The 18,871-nt window shown below is 45.9% G+C and overlaps 1 protein-coding gene and 1 pseudogene across 1 annotated transcript in view; both read left to right on the top strand.

Annotated features, from left to right (window-relative positions):
• FAT2 (FAT atypical cadherin 2) overlaps positions 1-18,871 on the top strand; it is a 55,842-nt gene that overhangs the window by 10,261 nt on the left and 26,710 nt on the right. The window contains exons 2-8 of the mRNA XM_069868992.1: positions 2,121-5,406; positions 5,869-6,183; positions 12,324-12,385; positions 13,292-13,603; positions 14,250-14,460; positions 16,944-17,083; positions 18,388-18,663. Of these exons, the coding sequence (XP_069725093.1) occupies positions 2,142-5,406; positions 5,869-6,183; positions 12,324-12,385; positions 13,292-13,603; positions 14,250-14,460; positions 16,944-17,083; positions 18,388-18,663 (4,581 nt within the window). The 5' untranslated portion in view covers positions 2,121-2,141. The remainder of the gene's footprint in view (positions 1-2,120; positions 5,407-5,868; positions 6,184-12,323; positions 12,386-13,291; positions 13,604-14,249; positions 14,461-16,943; positions 17,084-18,387; positions 18,664-18,871) is intronic.
• On the top strand, positions 11,083-11,175 carry LOC138727346 (U2 spliceosomal RNA; annotated as a pseudogene).

Below are 18,871 nucleotides of genomic sequence, written 5' to 3'. Positions count from 1 at the left end.
GATTCAGAAGAAAGTTTGCATCTTGTTAAATGCCAGAAAACCCACTCTTTGCTCAAGGTTATCCTCCCATATTGAATTGCTGGTGCCCAAGAAGGCAAGTGCTCGAACTCCAGCTTTTCTTGTGGTTGTGGAGTTCATAACTTCTCTGCCTTGTGGGTTCTCTGATGTCTTATAAGAGATGAGTTCACACTGTCATTTCAGTATAATTCAATTAAAAAGTCAATTAGCCCAGAGACAAAGCGATCAGATTCATAATTCTGCTGTTCATGGCACAGCGCTGGTTTTTTGTTTCTGTTTTATTCTGCTGTCTTATTCTACTCTGTATGTGACTTTTCCTGCTCCACAGTCTGAGCAGACACACGCGCACACAGCATGCATACATCTTCTTTCCAGGTTCAGCAGTTGAAAGTGTTGGAAGGGAGCAGCTCTAGGCAAGCCCTTACACGCTGCAAAACTCTTAAGCGTTGTTAAGTAACAAGCAGTGGTTTTAAGAACATGGTTTTCAACTTCTCAGAAGGAACCACATGCCTTTCTGGATCACCTAGGCCTGTCCTCCAATATTTTCTTTCATTTTCTGTGCATTTGGGAGTATGTGGTATTTCCTAGAAGTGAAATGATGTCTTAAAGAAATTAATCTGAATTTTGTCAAATGTGAATAGTGTTGACTTCTCCACAAATTCTCGTAGTTTCACTTCAGTTTCAGACCATTTGATTCAGAAAGGAATGACCACAGCTGGGAGTCTGTTGGATGGCTTGCATCTATTTACTAAGGAAAAGGGGATTTGAAGGCAGTCTGAAATGTAAAGCTTTGTATTGATAAGTAATTACGTATAACAGTGAGAGAATATGACACATATTGTTAGTTAGGCTCCAATAATTTGTTCCTAACATTCAACTTCACTTATAAATTTAACTAGTTCTGTCTTTTAAAGAGATGAGTCTTGAAAAAGTGTCTGGAAAAACGAGTCTTCCCTGTTTAAATTAGGAATGTGCCAAATGACTGGCAGGTACTTGATATATAATTAAAATTTTAAAGAGGAAGAAATAGTTCCAGATAAAGATCTCCTGGGATATCTAGGGGAAATATATGCACCTATATTTAGCTCATCCTTGGTTTCAACCATGCACACAGAGCAGCACGCTCTTAACTTTTGAAAAGAACAAGCCTTGATCCTTTAACAAGCTCCGCAAAGCTCACTAATAAAGTTAGATCCCTGTTAATCACGTATGTGCTCCCCAATCCCTTCTTTGATACACCTTGTTCACAGAGATAAATCATGGAGCCGCAGATGTTCAGGAGTCATTAGAGAAGGAAGTTGATTGCAGGTGGTCATGGATGGCAGAGCCTCTGCAAGAATCCTGACCCTGGGGCTTTGCTGTGAGAAGGAGGGAACCAAAGAGATATCTCAACAGCTGAGGGTGACGTGGTCAAAGTGTCTTGCTAGAAATCTGCTCTTGCAAGCAATGCAGAGGAGTTAGCCAGGGTCAGACCTGCGAATTAGAAGAACTTTGCAGTAACTGAGACAAAACTTGGCTAGGATCTGAGCTAAACCTGAGAAAAAGACCATATTGTAGAGCCGACCATTCAGAAGGAACTTGCACAATGCAGCAGGGCATCTCTGCTGGGGAAGGAGAACAGATTGCTGGTGGAGGGAAGAAAGGGGAAGACAAGCCATGGAGAGAGACATGAAATCACTGTTTGTACATTGACTCTTAAAAATACTTTGTGAGAACTTGTGTGGAGAAAGAAGTTAAGATGGAGAAGGGAGGATAGAGAAACAGAACAGCAGTGAGGTTTGGATTGGAGGTGGAGAGTTCAAATATGCTGTTTGAATAGGGAGAAGGAAGAATGAAAAGAGAGAGCATTTTCCACGTCTTTTCACGTTTTGCACTCTACAAGGGCAAAAACCGAAGGAGAGAGAGTGAATGGATCTGAGCCATTCATTTAGGCGAAGACAGGTCTCACACTGGGACGGAAGCAAGAAGAGCTAAGTTAACAACCACATCAACAAAGGTCGAGATAGAGAGAGCAGGGAGGTTGGGTTAAGCCCATGGGGACTTCTTTTCTAATGCATTTGCCTTAACAAAAATTGTGATTGTTCCTCCATTGACACCCCTAGGACCCCAGGAGTCACCACACCATGGAAGTCACTATCAAGAGGCACTTCCTGAGTTTCGCTGTTTTCCTGATGCACTGTGTGGTCCACAAGGCAAGCTGTGAGAAAAGCAACACTTCCCCCCTGCACTTCACTCACTTCTTCTACAATGCCACCATCTATGAGAATTCAGCCCCCAAGACCTACGTGGAGAGCTACGTCAAAATGGGTATCTACAAGACAGACCCTGAGTGGGACATCAGATACAGAATAGCCTCTGGAGACAACACTGGTCTCTTTAAAACAGAGGAGCACGTGATTGGGGATTTTTGCTTCTTGAGAATAAGAACAAGGAGCAGCAACACGGCACTTTTAAACCGGGAGGTCAAAGACAGCTATTTGTTAATAATCAAGGCCACAGAGAGCACCTTTGCCTACGAAGCCTGGGCCAAAGTCTTGATCCACATTCTGGACAGAAATGACTTGAAACCTCTCTTTTCACCCCCCTCCTATAAAGTGTCCATTAGAGAAGACACTCCTCTGAAAACGGTGGTCAGCACAGTCAGTGCCACTGATGCTGATGCTGGCCAGAACGCTGAGTTCTACTATGCCCTCAACACCAAGTCCGACCTATTCACCGTCCATCCCACCACAGGAGCAGTTATGACCACAGGTAGGCTGAACAGCACCCACCGAGGCAGGCACCACCTGCAGGTTTTGGCTGTGGACAGAATGAGAAAGATCACAGAGGGGAATGGCTTTGGGAACCTGGCTAGTCTCATGATCCAAGTGGAGCCATCTGCCAGGAAACCTCCCTTTATCTCCTCAGTGAAGGTGACACCACCTGACTCAGCAGAAGACTTTGTCTACGCCACCCTGTGTGTAGAAAGTGGTGACCCAGGAACAGGGGTAGATTCGGTTGACTTTGTGGATGGAGATCCAGGAAGACATTTCAAAGCCATCAGATCCTACTTTGGGAGCACTGAGTTCATGATTGTGTCAACCAAAGAGATCAACTGGCTACTTTATCCATTTGGTTTCAACCTCAGCCTGCAAGCCAAGGACAAGAGCAAGCCACCTCTGTTCTCTACTGTTAGGGTTATCCATATACCCCCCTCAAAGTATGTCTCTGCCAAGTTTGAGAAAGAAGTTTACCGGGTCCAGCTGAGTGAATTTTCCCCAGCTGGGAGCCAAGTTGTTATGGTGAAGATCTCACCAGTCATCCCAAATCTTAAATATATTTTGAGACCTACTCCTGATAGCATGAGCTTTAAAATCAATCCTCGCACTGGACTGATAACTACAGTCAGAGCAGTGGACTTCGATGAGCAATCTCATTTTGAACTTGAAGTTACAACCATTAACAGTCATACATCCACAACTGTTATCATTGACATCACTGACTGCAACAATCATGCTCCAGCTTTTAGTCAGTCTTCATACCGCGGGGCCTTTGACGAAAATGTTCCTCCTGGTACCAGTGTCTTAACAGTAATGGCTACAGATGAAGACAAAGGAGACAATGGTTTTGTCACCTACAGCATAGCCAACCAGAAATCAGTTCCCTTTGTCATTGACCCCTATTCTGGCATCATTTCCACCTCCAAGTCAATGGACTATGAGCTGATGCAGAGGTGGTATCATCTGCGAGTGTGGGCATCAGACTGGGGCTCACCCTTCCGCCACGAAACAGAAGTGTACGTCTCCCTCATGCTGAGCAACATCAATGACAATGCCCCTGTGTTTGAGAAGGCAAGCTGCAGTGGCACCATCCCACGGGACTTTCCTGTCGGGAACCCTGTGGCCACGGTCTCTGCAATTGACAGTGATGAGCTGCAGCATATCAAATATGAAATCAAGTCTGGCAATGAGTTACGGCATTTTGAACTGAATCCCATCTCTGGGGTAATATCTCTTAGAATATCTCTGCGAGATCTTCCTTCGGAACAGCCGCTTTTCTACTCTTTGAAAATAACTGCAACAGATGGAGAGAACTACGCTTTGCCAACATCTGTAAATATCACTGTGGTCAGCCAAGGTCTCCCTGTCAAAATGCAGTGTGAGGAAACAGGAGTCTTGAAACAACTGACAGAAACTATCATACACTCCATTGAGTCGCAGTCTCAAGGCCACACGCAGGATGATGAAACATCTCTGAACTTACACCTTGTAAACCGTAACACTCCGAAGTTTGATGACAGCTTTCCACGGTCTATAGATATCATAGAGACTGTTCCCATCAACTCAACTATCGCTGACCTTTCAGCTATTGATCCTGATACTGGTTTTAATGGGAAATTGGTCTATGTGATCTCAGATGGAAATGATGACAGTTGCTTTACCATTGACATGGAACTAGGTCTCCTTCGAGTCCTTTCTCCTCTAGATCATGAACGAACCAGCTTCTACATTCTTAACATCACTGTGTACGACCTCGGCACACCACAAAAATCATCTTGGAAACTCTTGGCTGTGAATGTGTTGGATACCAACGATAACACTCCTAAATTCCCACAGGGTGCCTACTGGGTGGCCATACCAGAACATGTAGCAACAGGGACAACAATAGCTCAGCTGAAAGCAGAAGATGCTGATACAGATGACAATGGGAGAGTAAAATATTCTCTCTTAACCCCCACTGATAAGTTTTCCATCAACAGTATCACTGGAGAAGTGACAGTTACAGGCGCCTTGGATAGAGAACTGTGGCCTTCCTATGTGCTGAAAATAGAAGCTAGGGACCAGCCCAAGACAGGCTACCAGCTGTTCTCTGTTATGGATCTTATTGTAACTCTGGAGGATGTAAATGACAACACCCCACAATGTCTCCCAGCCCTCAACAATGTGAAGGTCCCAGAGGACCTGCCCGTGGGAACCATTCTCCTGTTTCTAGAGGCTTTTGACCCAGACATGGGCTCTGGGGGTGAAGTGAGGTACAGCCTCATTAATGATGAGGAGATGATGTTTCATGTGGATAAGCTGACTGGGGCACTCCGGTTGGAGAAGGAGCTGGACTATGAAAAGAAGGACTCTTACAATCTAACTGTGCAGGTCAGTGATGGTGGGAAGCCCTTCTCTCGCTCTTCCCTCTGCCACCTGGAAGTGAACATCCTTGATGTCAATGAGAACTTGCACCCACCGCGCTTTGCCTCCTTTTTCTTCAAAGGCTGGGTGCAGGAGAACAGCCCTGAGGGCACATCAGTGATGATGGTCACAGCAAAGGATATTGATAGGGGGAAAGATGGAGAGGTTCAATACTTCCTCCGAGAGGGCACAGGCCTGTCCGTCTTCCACATTGAAAAGGACACAGGTAATGACAACTTAGATTAATGGTGTACCTTGAAGTCTTAAACTGCATGTTGTGTTGGGTCTGACTTTTGAATCCAATGGGCCATTTCTATATTCTCTCTTTTTATGAAATTCCATGCATTCAAATTGTCCTTGCTTGTGCAGAGATGTACAATGTGCATCCCCTGTATCTGGGGAAGAGAAGGAGGGTTTGTCTCCTGAAGATAATGTAAAATCAATGTCTCAATGTCTGTCCTCACCCAAAATACCCAAGTCTTCCTTTTCACTTGTGTGCCAAACTACCCTCGGCACAAGCAAGCCCTCAACTTCCACACAATCTCATAGCCTTAAAAGACTGGTGCCACAGTTTATACCTGCAGCAAGGACTAGGAAACAGACCAGAGACATAAATTGGTCTGGCATTAAGGACAAAGTGGTCTGAATTCCCCGCATCCCTCACAAGCACTTTCTGTCATTCTTCTAGGCACCATCCGGACCATAGCACCACTTGACCGAGAAGTAACGTCTCACTACTGGCTGACAGTGCTGGCTCTAGACCTGGGAACAATTCCTTTGTCTTCTGTGACTGAAATTTATATTGAAGTTACCGATACCAATGACAACCCACCTCAGATGTCCAGACCTGTCTTTTATGCCTCTGTGATGGAGAATTCCCCACCAAACACATCTGTCCTTCAGCTTGATGCCTTAGATCCAGACTCTACCTCAGAGGGAAAACTGACTTTTCACATCCTAAGTGGAAATCCTCAAGGACTATTCGCCATTAACCTCATTACAGGTAAGACTGACCCAACTCAGCATTTGTTTTTGAGGCTTTCAAGTGCCCAGAGGATGTTACATATTCAATAATCAACCCACACAGCTGCCTTTGTCACACCTTCCTTCTGCAGCAAAAGTCTCAGTCTCCAAGTACGCTGTGTGGGGAGGCTAATGATTAAAACCTTCAACCTGAGGGCTGCACTTTGCATCCAGATGGCTCTTAGAATGACACAGATGTGCTGCTTTCAAAGCTCTGAGCAGAACCAAGCTGTTCCTTTTCATCTTCCCCCTTATAAACAACTGCCCTATTGCTCAGCCTGAGCCTGGAAACACCCTTCTGGAGGTGACTATTTGCTCCTGAGAGAGACCAAGGCAGGATTAATAAAAATGAATCCCACTGCATTTAAAGGCTCCACCCTTTCTCTGGAACTATTAATGCAGTAAGCATAGTGTGCTGCCTCTGCCATCTTCCTAGACCGTATCTTTCATCTGAGGATTAATTACCAGATCTTTCAGAGCCATCAAAAACCCGCTGATGTTTTCTGTAAACAGCTTCCTCAAACTACCCCAGCAGAGCTGACATTGGGCCAGTCTGGCAAGGAAAGTTGTGCCGAGCCCTTCACCCCATCAGCTCTTGGGAGAAGAGGGAAAGGAGGGCACAGAGCCTGGGTATGGGAGAGGATTAATTGCATGACTTTGATCTCTTGCGGATGATAAAAGCAGTTCACCTACTGCAGCGGGGTAGAAACCTGCTTTCAGATGAGAAAGAAGCTGAATGTATTGAAAAAGGCTAGTGCAGCTCTAAACTACATATTAACTGTGGTGTAATGGCCCTCTGGCCATCCTCTACAGCTGGCTAAGAAGGGAGTGTTTAGAAAGAAATAGTTATGCTGAAACACTGAAATCCTTCTGGTTGAAAGAGATTCACAGGGTGTCTTCATGTGGCACTTTATAGATACCTCTGAAGGTGTCAGCTAACTGTGACTACTGCTACGCCCAGGTCTAGCTATCTCCACTAACAAAAGCTTTTTAGCCAGCTCAGGGCACTGCACAGCATCCAACTTTCCCACACAGTCTAAACAACTAAGCACAACTCAGCCCCACAGGCAGCTTGCGCAAATGCTGGCTTCCATGGACAGGTGCCTTCAGAGGCCCTGCTTGAGAAAATCACTGCCTTTTCAATTGGATGTGGAACAGAAATGCTATCAGGAGACCAGACTAGCTCTCTTCATCTGCTGAGCTCCAGCTTGCACCCATGCACCCTGCAGGAAATTCACCCTTCTCTATACTGCAGGCAGTGGGCAAAGCTTTCAAACCAGTATGAGTGCAGTTCTGCAAATTCGTGCTCCAAGGCTGTCATGTTTTATGGTAAAACAAGTGACACTGGCAATAATCTGAATGCTTGCTGATGAGACGCATCACCTCTAAGCCAACCCTTTAACTCCCATTTTAGTCAAAAAATGCTCTCTCAGGTATGAGTCATCTCCTATCCATCTCTGTCTGCAGTCAGGTAATTTGCATGTGAAGAGTGATAAGTTTGTCAGTCCTGTTAGGAACCCATGAGCTGATCTTATCTCCAACAGTTGCTGGAGGTCTCTTCTTTAAATGCTGAGCTCCGAGGCTGCTTAAGGACCTGCTTCCAAGCGTGGTGAGGATTCAGTTATCCATTGTTTTACTTGCACATCACCCAAAAGAACAAATAGTTACCCGCAAGCATTGGCACAAACTGAACAGTTTCTATTCTCATGCTTAGAGTACCCGAAGAGAGGTCACCTGCTACTACTGCCAGAAAGAATATCACAGCTTGTCTAAATTTATAAGCTGTGAGCAGCTTATTGGAAACCCCTGTGATATTTTCATTCTGCAGCACAAGGGCATGCTAATTGCTCTGTTAAGTAGAATAAAAATATAACCTTTAGTCTCAGCCTGTGGTGCAACACTGGAAGATGAACTGCTGGTCTTTCAGTTCCTGGCAGGGCTCAGCTCCTCCAGCATCCCTGAACTTCTACAGAAGTGCTCCAAGTCCTTTCAGCTCCCAGTTTCCTAAAAGGGGTGGAGGAAAAAAAAGAGGGAAAATAAACGAAAGGCTAATGAGAAGAGGGAATAAAACTGCACGGTGAGATGAAAGTTTTCTGCCATTGGCAATGGCATCTCTCCAGCCCAGCCTGGCAGCTGGTGTAGAGCAGTGTTTGTGGGAGACAGAGAGATAGATAAATAGATGGAGAGATGGGGAGATAGAAGTGTTTGGGGTATTCTTTTGCTGGAAAGATTTTCAGCTTGTTTTGTGTGGGGTTTGCAGTACTTGATGTGAAGCAGTTTCCAGTTCAGACAGGACCGGGAGGAACTGAGAGACTGTGGCAGGAAGAGTCAGTATGAGGCCATTCATCTCACTGAAAAGCTTTTGGAGACTCCTTTTACCTCAGACTACTCATCTCCAGCTCTTACCTAGTGCTTGTTCTTCTGGTACTTCTCCTGCTGTGTCAGGGCCTACGGGCTTCCCTAGGATGCGCGTGGTTCCCTGAATTTCTCTGCATGGAAGGACATCCAGGCACAGTGTGCTGTTTAAATCTGAGGGATGGTTGCAGTGCTGCTCCCCAAGTCAACTTTACCACCAGATCCAGCTAAGCACGGAGTAGTGCAAAGCAGGGTCAGAACAAGAGGGGAGGTGTAAAGAGAAGAGGAAAAGAGGATGTGAAATGGAAGCAACAGTCAGATAGTAGAAAGAGGACTTCGGGAGAACAACCTCTTCCCTTCTCAGGCTTTTTTGAAAGACCAAGTGCCTGCAAACCTGATTCTGGGTATTTTAACTATCTTCAATTTTCCTCCCTGCAGCAAGGGCAGGAGGCCAGCAACCTCCACCCCAGCCCTGCTCTTGCCAACAGAAGTGATTATTATTTTTCATTCCCTGACAACAATGCACTGTTAATTTTGCTGCTCCTGTTCCAACATGACCAGCTTTGCTCTCTCTCCTTTCCAGGCAGCAAGCAAGAGAATTACAGACAATCCTTTCCCATTGCTGTGTGTAGAGAGCCTGCAAGAGCAGAGCTCATGCCTGTTTGTGTGCAAGCAACAGCAGAGAGAATTTCTAGACCCATTCAGATGAATGCAGAGCTTGGCTAATCAGCCAAGAGCAAATAGGACCTTTGACAGTTTTGTTCAGCTTGTGTAGGACTCAGCAGAAAACTTGAGGGCCACATACAAGTGCGTAAATGAAAGACACCAACCTGATCACCAGTCCTGTGGGATAGGCTTGCTGGTGTTCTCCAGAGAGGCAGGGACTGCACTGATAATCACATTCTTACACATGCACATACAAAACACACTCATGCACTTCCTAGGTCCTTGTAGGGGACAGCAGAAAGAACTAAGGAACTATTACCCTAGGCCACAGAAGCTGACAGCAGTTCCCCTTTAATAACAGTTTCCACATCCATTTTAGCCCTCTGGCTTCACAGGGTGTATAACCAAGTAGCAACAAATAAAAATATGCATTAATTCCAGCTGGCTTCTCTCAAAGCACCACGTCCGATCCCCGTCTCACTGTCTCTGGGTGTTCAACTGCCGTGTGAACAGTGCTGGCAGTTTGTACATCTTGGCAGCTGCACAGCACCACGGCTCCATATGGGAATTAGAGAGATTAACCAGTAACCACGAGAACTTTCTGATCTCAAGACAGAGTGGTTACTGACTCTGGAGAGGGGAACTAGAAGTTGTGATTGAGCACAGGGTAAGGGACAGAAGTTACCCAGGATCAGGAGAAGCCAACCCTTTGACTTAACTCAGCAGGTATGAAGCTAAACCTAAAAATGCCAACCCTTAAGACTCCCCGTTGGGATACAGTACAGGTAGAAAAGCAGAGTCATGGTAGAAAGTAGAGTCAGCTCTTTCTGCCCAGGAGATCTGAGCATCTTCAGTGGTACAGACATCCAAGATAGTAATTAAGTTCCACTTCATCTGCCTTCGCTAAATCCTTCTTCTCCAGCTCTAGAAAGCTCAGTTGTGATCCTGTTTTCTTTCATTTTTATCATTATGTCATGAAAGAATTTCAGGGTGTGATCAGGCAAATCCAAATAATCACTTCAGAGTGGTTTAAGTTACCTTCCATCAGCTGGCAAGCAGTAACCCAGTGCAAACAAGGTATTAGTTTGTTGCAACTGAATTTTGTAATTCGATAGACTAGAAATATCCCCAGTGTGCACAGAAGTACTGCGTGGATTTGTTGTCAATATCTAGCTATGTGTCCTCTGGGTTTGTTGAGCCAAAATTATGAACCATCCTCTGAGGGAGCCAGAGTTGTAGGCTTTGCACCTCTGTCCTTTCCAGCATATTGGCAATGTGGACAGAAATACTGCAATTCCTTCTTCTGCTCCTTATTAAGAGAGCATTTCCATGCATATCAAGAGTTTTATTGCTATTGGAGCCCTACAGCCTCCTGTGAGCCTGGGTGGGACTCAAAATCTCCTCAGCCAGTGTGCTCTCAGGCCACTGCTGAGTCCTCTTCACCTGCCGAGGTGTCAAAACGGAGATTAGGGAGAAAAAAAAATATATGACATATATGCAAACAGAGTCTTTCAAATCATCTTGTCATAACACATTAAGGAGTGTTGATTTATGATTGTAAAGGCATCAAATAAATGCTTAGTGCAGTGGCTGGTGCCAAATATGAATAATTCCAGAGAACAAGTGGAAACGGTTAACAATAGATTTGTTCCAAGCAGCTGCTCCGCACTCCCTCCTTCAACTATCCAGTGTTTCCTGCAGCCCTTTCAAATTTCTCCTGCCTATCATGCTCAGACAGCAATACACCAAAGAAATATGATACAAATGAAAACAATACTATTAATTAAAACTTATTGACTTTGGACCAGAAATGAGAGTTGAGATGGGTTCATGCAACTCTGGTTTACAAATTTTTCAGGGTGCTTCTCCACCTTTTGGCTAAGATCAAGTATATTACCTGTTCTTATCAGTTTAATATCTTAATCTCTGGGGATACCTTATAGCAGCCTTCCAGTACTTAAAGGGGGCTACAGAAAAGATGAGGAGAGGCTCTTTATCAGGTTGTTCAGTGACAGGATGAGGAGGAATGGTTTTAAGCTGAAAGAGGGGAGATTTAAATTGGATATTAGGAAGAAATTTTTTACAGAGGTTGCCCAGAGAAGTTGTGGCTGCCCCATCCCTGGAGGTGTTCAAGGCCAGGTTGGATAAGGGTATGAGCAACCTGATCCAGTGGAAGGTGTCCATGACAGGGAGTTTGGAACTGGATGATCTTTAAGGTCTCTTTCAGCCCAAACCATTCTGATTCTATGATGATGCAGCACAAGTGCACATGCTTGCATCTCGGCAGATGCACACTGCCTCCCAGGCAAAGCATTTCCCAGAGTAGCACGAGCCCATGTCACTGCTTGTGGTGGCCAAGATAATTCACCCTGCCTTGCACTTGTGTGAGGAAGCAGAAATTCACTTCGTAAGGAATAAACACCATGATAACAGTAATTGCTGCAAGCAGGAGATGCAGGGAACAGGCAAACCCACCCACAAGTGTCAGACTTGATGACTGACAGAAAATCATGCATTATATATATACTTTCCATCATCTGTAAAGCAGTTGTGAAAATGGTCTAGAGCTGCTTTTCAACAAAGGTTAGGAGTCAAGGCTCTATTATCAATCCAGACATGGAAACACAAGCCTCAGCTCCATCCTTTCCTTACTAGCATCTAATCCACTTAACCATTGACAGGCCAAAAAGAAGCATTTATGATTTTGTTTAAACTCTAGTTTCTTACAGCCACAATTCTTCGTTCCTCCATGCAACCGATTCCCTGTAGTTAAAATACTGCATATGTTTTATAAATCTCTCAAATCTCACAATTGTTAGAGCATTCATCCTGTCTCTCAGCAAGGCTTAAATAATATACCAACATTGTTATTGACTTTGTACCTTATTTTTAGCCTGAATCCATTTGTTCTGGTGATAGAATAGAGGGTATTTCCCATGACAAAAGACAAAACTTTTGTCAAAACACTGTATCTGCCTTTTTCCTCTGATCACAAAGAGCGCGTGTTGGCAGGCTGATGTGGAGCACACAATGATTTGATCAGCCCTGGCTTTCATTGGATGCTGAACCTTGGAGCTCAAAGCATTTCTTTCTTGGCAGGTCTGATTTCTACGACTTCACAGCAGCTGGATCGAGAATACAAGGCTGAACATATCCTAGAGGTGGGTAATGATGATTGTAATTAGCTTTATTTACCTACAAGTGTATTAAGTCCTCAAAGAGCTTTCCTTGCAAGTTGGAGCACAGAGAAGGAATCTCATTCCATCAGCTCCCAACTGCTAGGAAACTTAATTACATGGTGCGTGTTGCCCTAAGAGACAGCTGCAGCAGTACTGTGAGGTTCATTATTTCCTTATTGAAGACCAGAGCAAAAGGCCTGTTCTGGAAGCTGTGGGAATGCAGGAAGAGGACTGGAATTGTCCTCTAGCAGGATAGATAATAAGTTATGAGAGAAAGAGCAAGCCAGAGAAATCCACCCTCATTTATCTCATTGTATCAGACATAGCTGTGTAGTTTTGTGTTGCCAGCCGCATCCCTAGCTGCTCTGTGGATTTACATTAGAAAGATCTTGAGGTGTTGCAGTCTACCAGGGTGATCGAGGGTAATACTTTTCTCTCTGCAATGCAATTCAGTGGGAGCAAGCACAGGCACAGAAAAGTGAGGATGGGTGACAACTTGTGAAGATGGCTTATACAATACAATTTTTTTTAGTTGTTTGACCCTTAAAGACCAAACTGACCCAATACCCAGAGCAACTGCAAGCAGGAGTCCTGCAGACATATCTCCCTGTGCATGCAGGAAGAGGAATGGAATTGTCCTCTGGCAGGATAGATAATAAGTTATGAGAGAAAGAGCAATACAGAGAAATCCACCCACTTGCACAGTGCCAGACACAGCCAACATGTCTTACCCTGCAGAGAGGAGCAATGCCTCTGAAACTGTTGAAGTACAAATGCAAATCCACACAAAACCTCCAGTTTAGCCATTGCCCATCAGGATGAAGGCTGGCTTAATGTCCTAGGTCACTACAAAGAGCTCTATCACCTACTCCCTTTGCTTGCTGGCAGGTAGCTGTTTCTGACAATGGAGAGCCAGCCCTGAAGTCCACCAGCAGAGTTGTGATACAAGTCCTGGATGACAACGACAGCCCTCCCAGTTTCCCCCACAAGCTCTTCATGGTGCAGCTCCCTGAGAGAGATGCCTCAGAGATGCTGCTGCCAGTCTACAGGCTGATTGCTTCCGACCGTGACCAGGGCCAGAACAGCCAGATCACCTACACCATTGAGGAGGAGGAGGAAGGGATATTCACCATCAACCCCACAACTGGCATGGTGTTCTCCAGGAAAGCTTTTCCTGCCTCTGAATACAACATACTGACGGTGAGAGGAGAGGGGAAGGGAGAGACCCAGTGGGAAGAGATGGGTGCAGAGGGAAAGAGAGAAAAGGCCACAGAAACAGAAAGGGTAAAAGAAGGAAAGAGATGGAGAAAATACAGCGGTGGGAGGAGAGCTTGAATGAGTTAGACTTGTCTTACAGGGAAAGAAACTGGAAGGGAATGATGGGAAATGCAGAAGGTAAGAAGCTATTAAAATGGAGGATAAATTTAAAATTAACTGTCCAACCCATTCTCAAAGATGAACACAGTGATCCATGATATGGATGTGGACCCGAACCTGCACAGTCTCTGGGTTTCAGCAGTGCATGCATTTGGGAGGCTGATCAGGCCATGGGGCTTCGATATAGGTTCAAAGCTCTCCCACACGATGTGGGTCCTTGCAGCAGACCTTATGATCCAGGTCTCTGCTGTGGATTGGACATGACAGATTTGCTTGGTGATCAAGAGGAATTTGGGTTGCACGGCTCTTGGAAGCAGCCAGAGCTTGGGCCACCGGGTCAAGATTTGTTTTGTGGAATTTTGGGCACACTCGGACCTGAAACTCCTGGTGGGTGGGAGAAGCGGCTTCCCACAGGGCTCCCAGGGTGTAAACCAGCCTTCTCCCTCACTGCACATGCGTTTCCTGACAGGTCAAGGCAACAGACGGCGGCAGCCCACCACTCTCCTCCCACGTGCGGCTTCACATCAGCTGGGTGACGAGGCCCGGCCCTTCCTCGGAGCCACTAGCTTTCGATGAACCCCATTTTAACTTTGCTGTGATGGAAACAGACCCTGTAAACCATATGGTGGGAGTGATCAGCATCGAAATGGGCCCCAGCCAAGTGTGGTTTAATATCACAGGTGAGACACAGAAATTAAACTGGGGTTGCGGTGGCTGGGAGTGTTTGCTCCAGCTCCCTTGGCTTTCAGCACTCACGCCTGAGCTAATGAGGATGATTGGTTTAGATGCAGGTGAGCTACAGGGGAAGCTTTCTCACAGACACCAAATGGCTTAAACAGCCACATACAAAGCTGCCTGTCCAATGGGTCCTGGTGCCAAGTGCAATTCTCTAACACACTTTTTTAAAGGCATTCTGAGACTTGTCAGTGTTTGAGATGTTCTCCAATGTCACATGAAATGCAGGACATACCAACCCCAGCTCCTCTTGGGAATCAAGTGACACTGTTGGTTGTAGTAAAACAGCCTGCAGTGACCCAGATGTCTGGCTGGGTCTGAGATGCCCCATATCTCTCGGTCCTTGCTGAGCCCATAGTCCTGACAGGGAGCTGAGAGGGAAGGGTTCCCCAAAGAACTGGTCTGATCTGACTGCTGAGGCTCTCCCTTCCCCTTCACGGTATCACAGGGATGTCTTAGACATAAAATGTGAAGAAAATCTAAGGCCTCCTCTAAGACACATGATGCCTGAGCAGAGGGGACATGGGCTGTAACCCCAGGGAACTCATGAGGCAGCATGTGTACAGAACTGGTCCTACTAATGAGGGCCAATTGTGCTCATGTGATATGATCATAGAATCACTAGGTTGGAAAGGACCCACCGGATCATCGAGTCCAACCGTTCCCACCAGTCACTAAACCACGTTTTGAAATGGTGCCCCAATCTGCCTTGCAACAGCCTAACCCTGACACTGCCTGAAGGGCTCACCCTCATCAGACAAAGCTTAATTGGGCGAGTGAATAGTCTTATCCATTACTATGTTAGGGCAGGGATAATGGTATATAAATACAATTAAGCCACAGTAGATACAACACTAGAAGGAGCAGACAACACCAGTGCAAGGCTTATCTGTCATTAGTAGCGTGTGCTTGGGTTTGCAGAATTAACGGTATCTTCCTCTGAATGCTATCCCATCATTTACCTGCTGAGTGCTTGCCTGTATGCTTGACCTCATCTTTGCTAGTTTCTAGTCCACCGTGTGCTCTCTTGGTTTGTATAGTGGTGGGAGAGGACAGGATTTCATTTCCCCCACTAGGGAAGAAAAACGTTACAGTAGCTGGCAATGAAGCAGTTTATGCAAACATCCAGGAGCCTTCTTATCCCATTTAAAAACTTGCCTTTGTCAATCCATAAAGGCTCTGTCACTGGGGCTGACGGTCTTTGCAAAAACTGACAATGCAGCATCTTTCTTTGTCTTTTTCCTTAACTGGGCTTCCTCTTTGGCACCATGCAAACAGAGCCCTTCTCTCTTTTCTCAAGGAAAGGCATCCATGGGTCTCTTTTCTCCCTCTGCCTCTTTCTGTCTCCTTCCCAGCAGGAAAGTGGTGGTCCAGATGGCTGGAAACCATTGCATTTCTCCCACAAGGGAAGATGTGTCATTTAACAATCAGCCAAGATTTTCCCACTTGTTAAGAGAATAAAGCAGAATCCAAAGCATCCAGTACCTGGGAAGGAAGAAGTTGAGACCTGAGATGATTTGCAGAAAACTGCTTCTACCTCAGAGCAATGTAGCAGTGTTTCATGTGTGATAGAGAACTAACAGGCCACCAGCAAGCGAGACATGAGAAAGGAGCTGTCATGCCAGGGCTGAGCAGCAGTAGCATGAGGGGCAGCCTTCTGCTGCTGAGCTGCTCAGGCCTGTGGTTCCCTCTGCTACACAGCCATCTGGGTTGGAGGCAATAGGTTCTGCTCACCCTGGAAGCACCGTCTGCCTCCCCAACTGTTCAAGTATAGGTCTTCTTCAGGTAGCTCACAGACTCCCAGCCGTGGCAATGCAGACCATCGCTGATAAGCCCACAGTGTGACCTTGAATTCGAAGCCAGCAAGAGCGTTGTTCAGCCCTGCAGGTCCCTGATCCATGATGCTGCATAGCTGGAGACCTTGTGCAAATAAATCAACAGTCAAATGTGACTGTTGTAAATCTAGCCAGGGCATCATATTCATATGTGCGCCCTTTCCTCTTCTGCCTCTCAGTTTCTCTAATTTCCCTCATCCTCCCTCCCGTACTGCTTTGTCACCATCTGTGACTACCTTTTGGTCCAGCTTCTGCATGTCCTCCCTGTCTCCTATGTCTATCTACAACATTTTGTGTTGAGTTTCCAGATTTGAGGGAAAACAGCTATAGTGCCGTCCCTAGACTGGCTGTGGCTCGAGCTACAGCTGCAGTGAATGCATTCACACGGCTGCTCAAGGTAAACTGACTGGCACACCACGTATTTGTGGCTGGGCATGAGCTCCTTGTGTGGTTTGTATTTCGTGTCTGGATCTTCATCCTTTGGATCTCCAGGCAGCTCCTAGAAACCGTTCTCCTGCAAAGGCTGTTGGCACCTGTAGCTCACTCCACACAGAAATCTAACCTCCATTTAATTTTCTCATGTCTCATCCTAGGTGGTGATGATGACATGGATTTTGACATTGAAAAGAGCACAGGCAGCATGGTGATTGCAAGACCCCTTGATGCAAGGAAGAAGTCAAGCTATAACCTGACAGTAGAAGTCACTGATGGATCCACTACCATCAAAACCCAGGTAATGTTTTTTTCTTCTGTAGAGATCCCATCTAGGATGAGCATATGGCAAAGGGAATCTTTTTTCTGAGTCTGCTGAGCTCTGTATTAGGTGCCAGGCACAAAAATCTCCTTACACTGTGATCTTAAGTTATACAGTGACCCAAGCGCTGGGCTAAGGATTTTTTGTTATATGAAACACAAACGCTTTAGGAAAGCCTGGGCCTTTCCTGTTAATCACAGCCGCACATAAGGACACATCTACACCACCAGCCAAGCTGGGGTGACAGTTCACACTCTCAGACCTCAACTTGCTCTCAGCATCCAAAAATCCAATTCTTGCTGCACAGGAAGACCTAGGATGTGAGTCACCCATCAGTGACGCTTATCGTGGGAGATTCACTGAGGAGGTTTGCAGGGGATGATGAGTGAGGAACACTATCATTCCTGTGAAACACAGTGCTGACGGCTATCATCTCAACTATCTTCAAGTATTGTTCCAAATAAACAAACAAAGCCCCACCTTGCCCGGTGTGCATTCCCTGCAACTTTGCATCTCATCCCTAGGTTTATTTTGGCACTCAAGGCTGCTAGCAGATGTCAAAAACATCTTGCTTGTGCAAAACACCCATGGCATGTTCAGGTTTGCTAAAGGAAGCAAATTATTACACTTGGTCACGACTTCCTAAGATTCAGTCAACACATCAGTGTTGGGATCAGGACAGCCAGGGTAGGAGACCAGACAGAAGAAACTACGTGACTTTGCAGGCTGGCCATTCACAGGGGGTTGCTGTGAAATGCAAAGGGAAAGATTTGGCTAAAAAATGCAGACCACAAAAGGTTTTTTCTACATCTCTACACATGTGCTGCTTTTGAGATAGGCCAGCCCCTCCCTTGCTTTACCAAACATCCTCCTTCTGCCAGCTTTCTTGTGTGTAATTAATAAATGCTGGTATGGAGGCACAAGCCAGCAAAGCTGGCACCACAGCTGAGCCACTGCTATTACACTTTTCATGGCAGGCTGTAACGGTTTCCCTGTGTGCCAAGTGTGAGCATGTTCAGACCGAATGGCTTGCCAGACTGGAGAGATTTAAATAATGAGAGGAAGAAAACTGAAAGTCACTAAGGGAAGGCACAGTAGGAGTTCCCTGGGGAGAAGGACAAAAGGACTCCCAGTCACCATGGACGGCAAAGACCCAAGAGCTGGAGAGCTGTGATGGCTACAAGACTGCGCCCAAGGGGGCTTGATAGCTGAGATTTTACATTGCTGCATAAGTCAGGTTGCTCCCATATCTCTGCTGCCCTCACTGTGCTGTCTCCCCGCAGGCATTTATCCATGTAATTGACATCAACCAGCATCGTCCTCAGTTCCTGGAGAGCCACTACGAGGTGAGGATTCCTGAAGATACCCCCTCAGGGAGAGAAATCCTGCGGGTCAGTGCAACAGACAAGGACAAAGGCAAGGGCCTCATCTACACCATCCATGGCAGCCTGGACCCCAAAAGCACAAGACTTTTCCAGTTGGATCCAAGCAGCGGGGTTCTCTCAACAGCAGAAGGCTTTGGTTCCCAACCCATGCCACAACACACCCTAACAGTGATGGTGAGTCCTAGCCAAACCCTGCTGAATCCATTAGCTTCTCCGGGATGTATGAGTCACTGGGGAAATTCAGACTGGTTCCAGTATTTGAGGGAGGATTTGTCTAGAAAAACAGGAAAGAGGAAAGCAGGGTGTTAACCTTTACTACATAACCATCCTGGATAAGTCTAGGTGACATCTTGCTTTCCTCTAATCATGTGTTAAGTCCATC

This window comes from Phaenicophaeus curvirostris, chromosome 15, assembly GCF_032191515.1.
Source record: "Phaenicophaeus curvirostris isolate KB17595 chromosome 15, BPBGC_Pcur_1.0, whole genome shotgun sequence".
NCBI lineage: Eukaryota > Metazoa > Chordata > Aves > Cuculiformes > Cuculidae > Phaenicophaeus > Phaenicophaeus curvirostris.
This window is presented reverse-complemented; position numbering and strand designations above follow the sequence as displayed.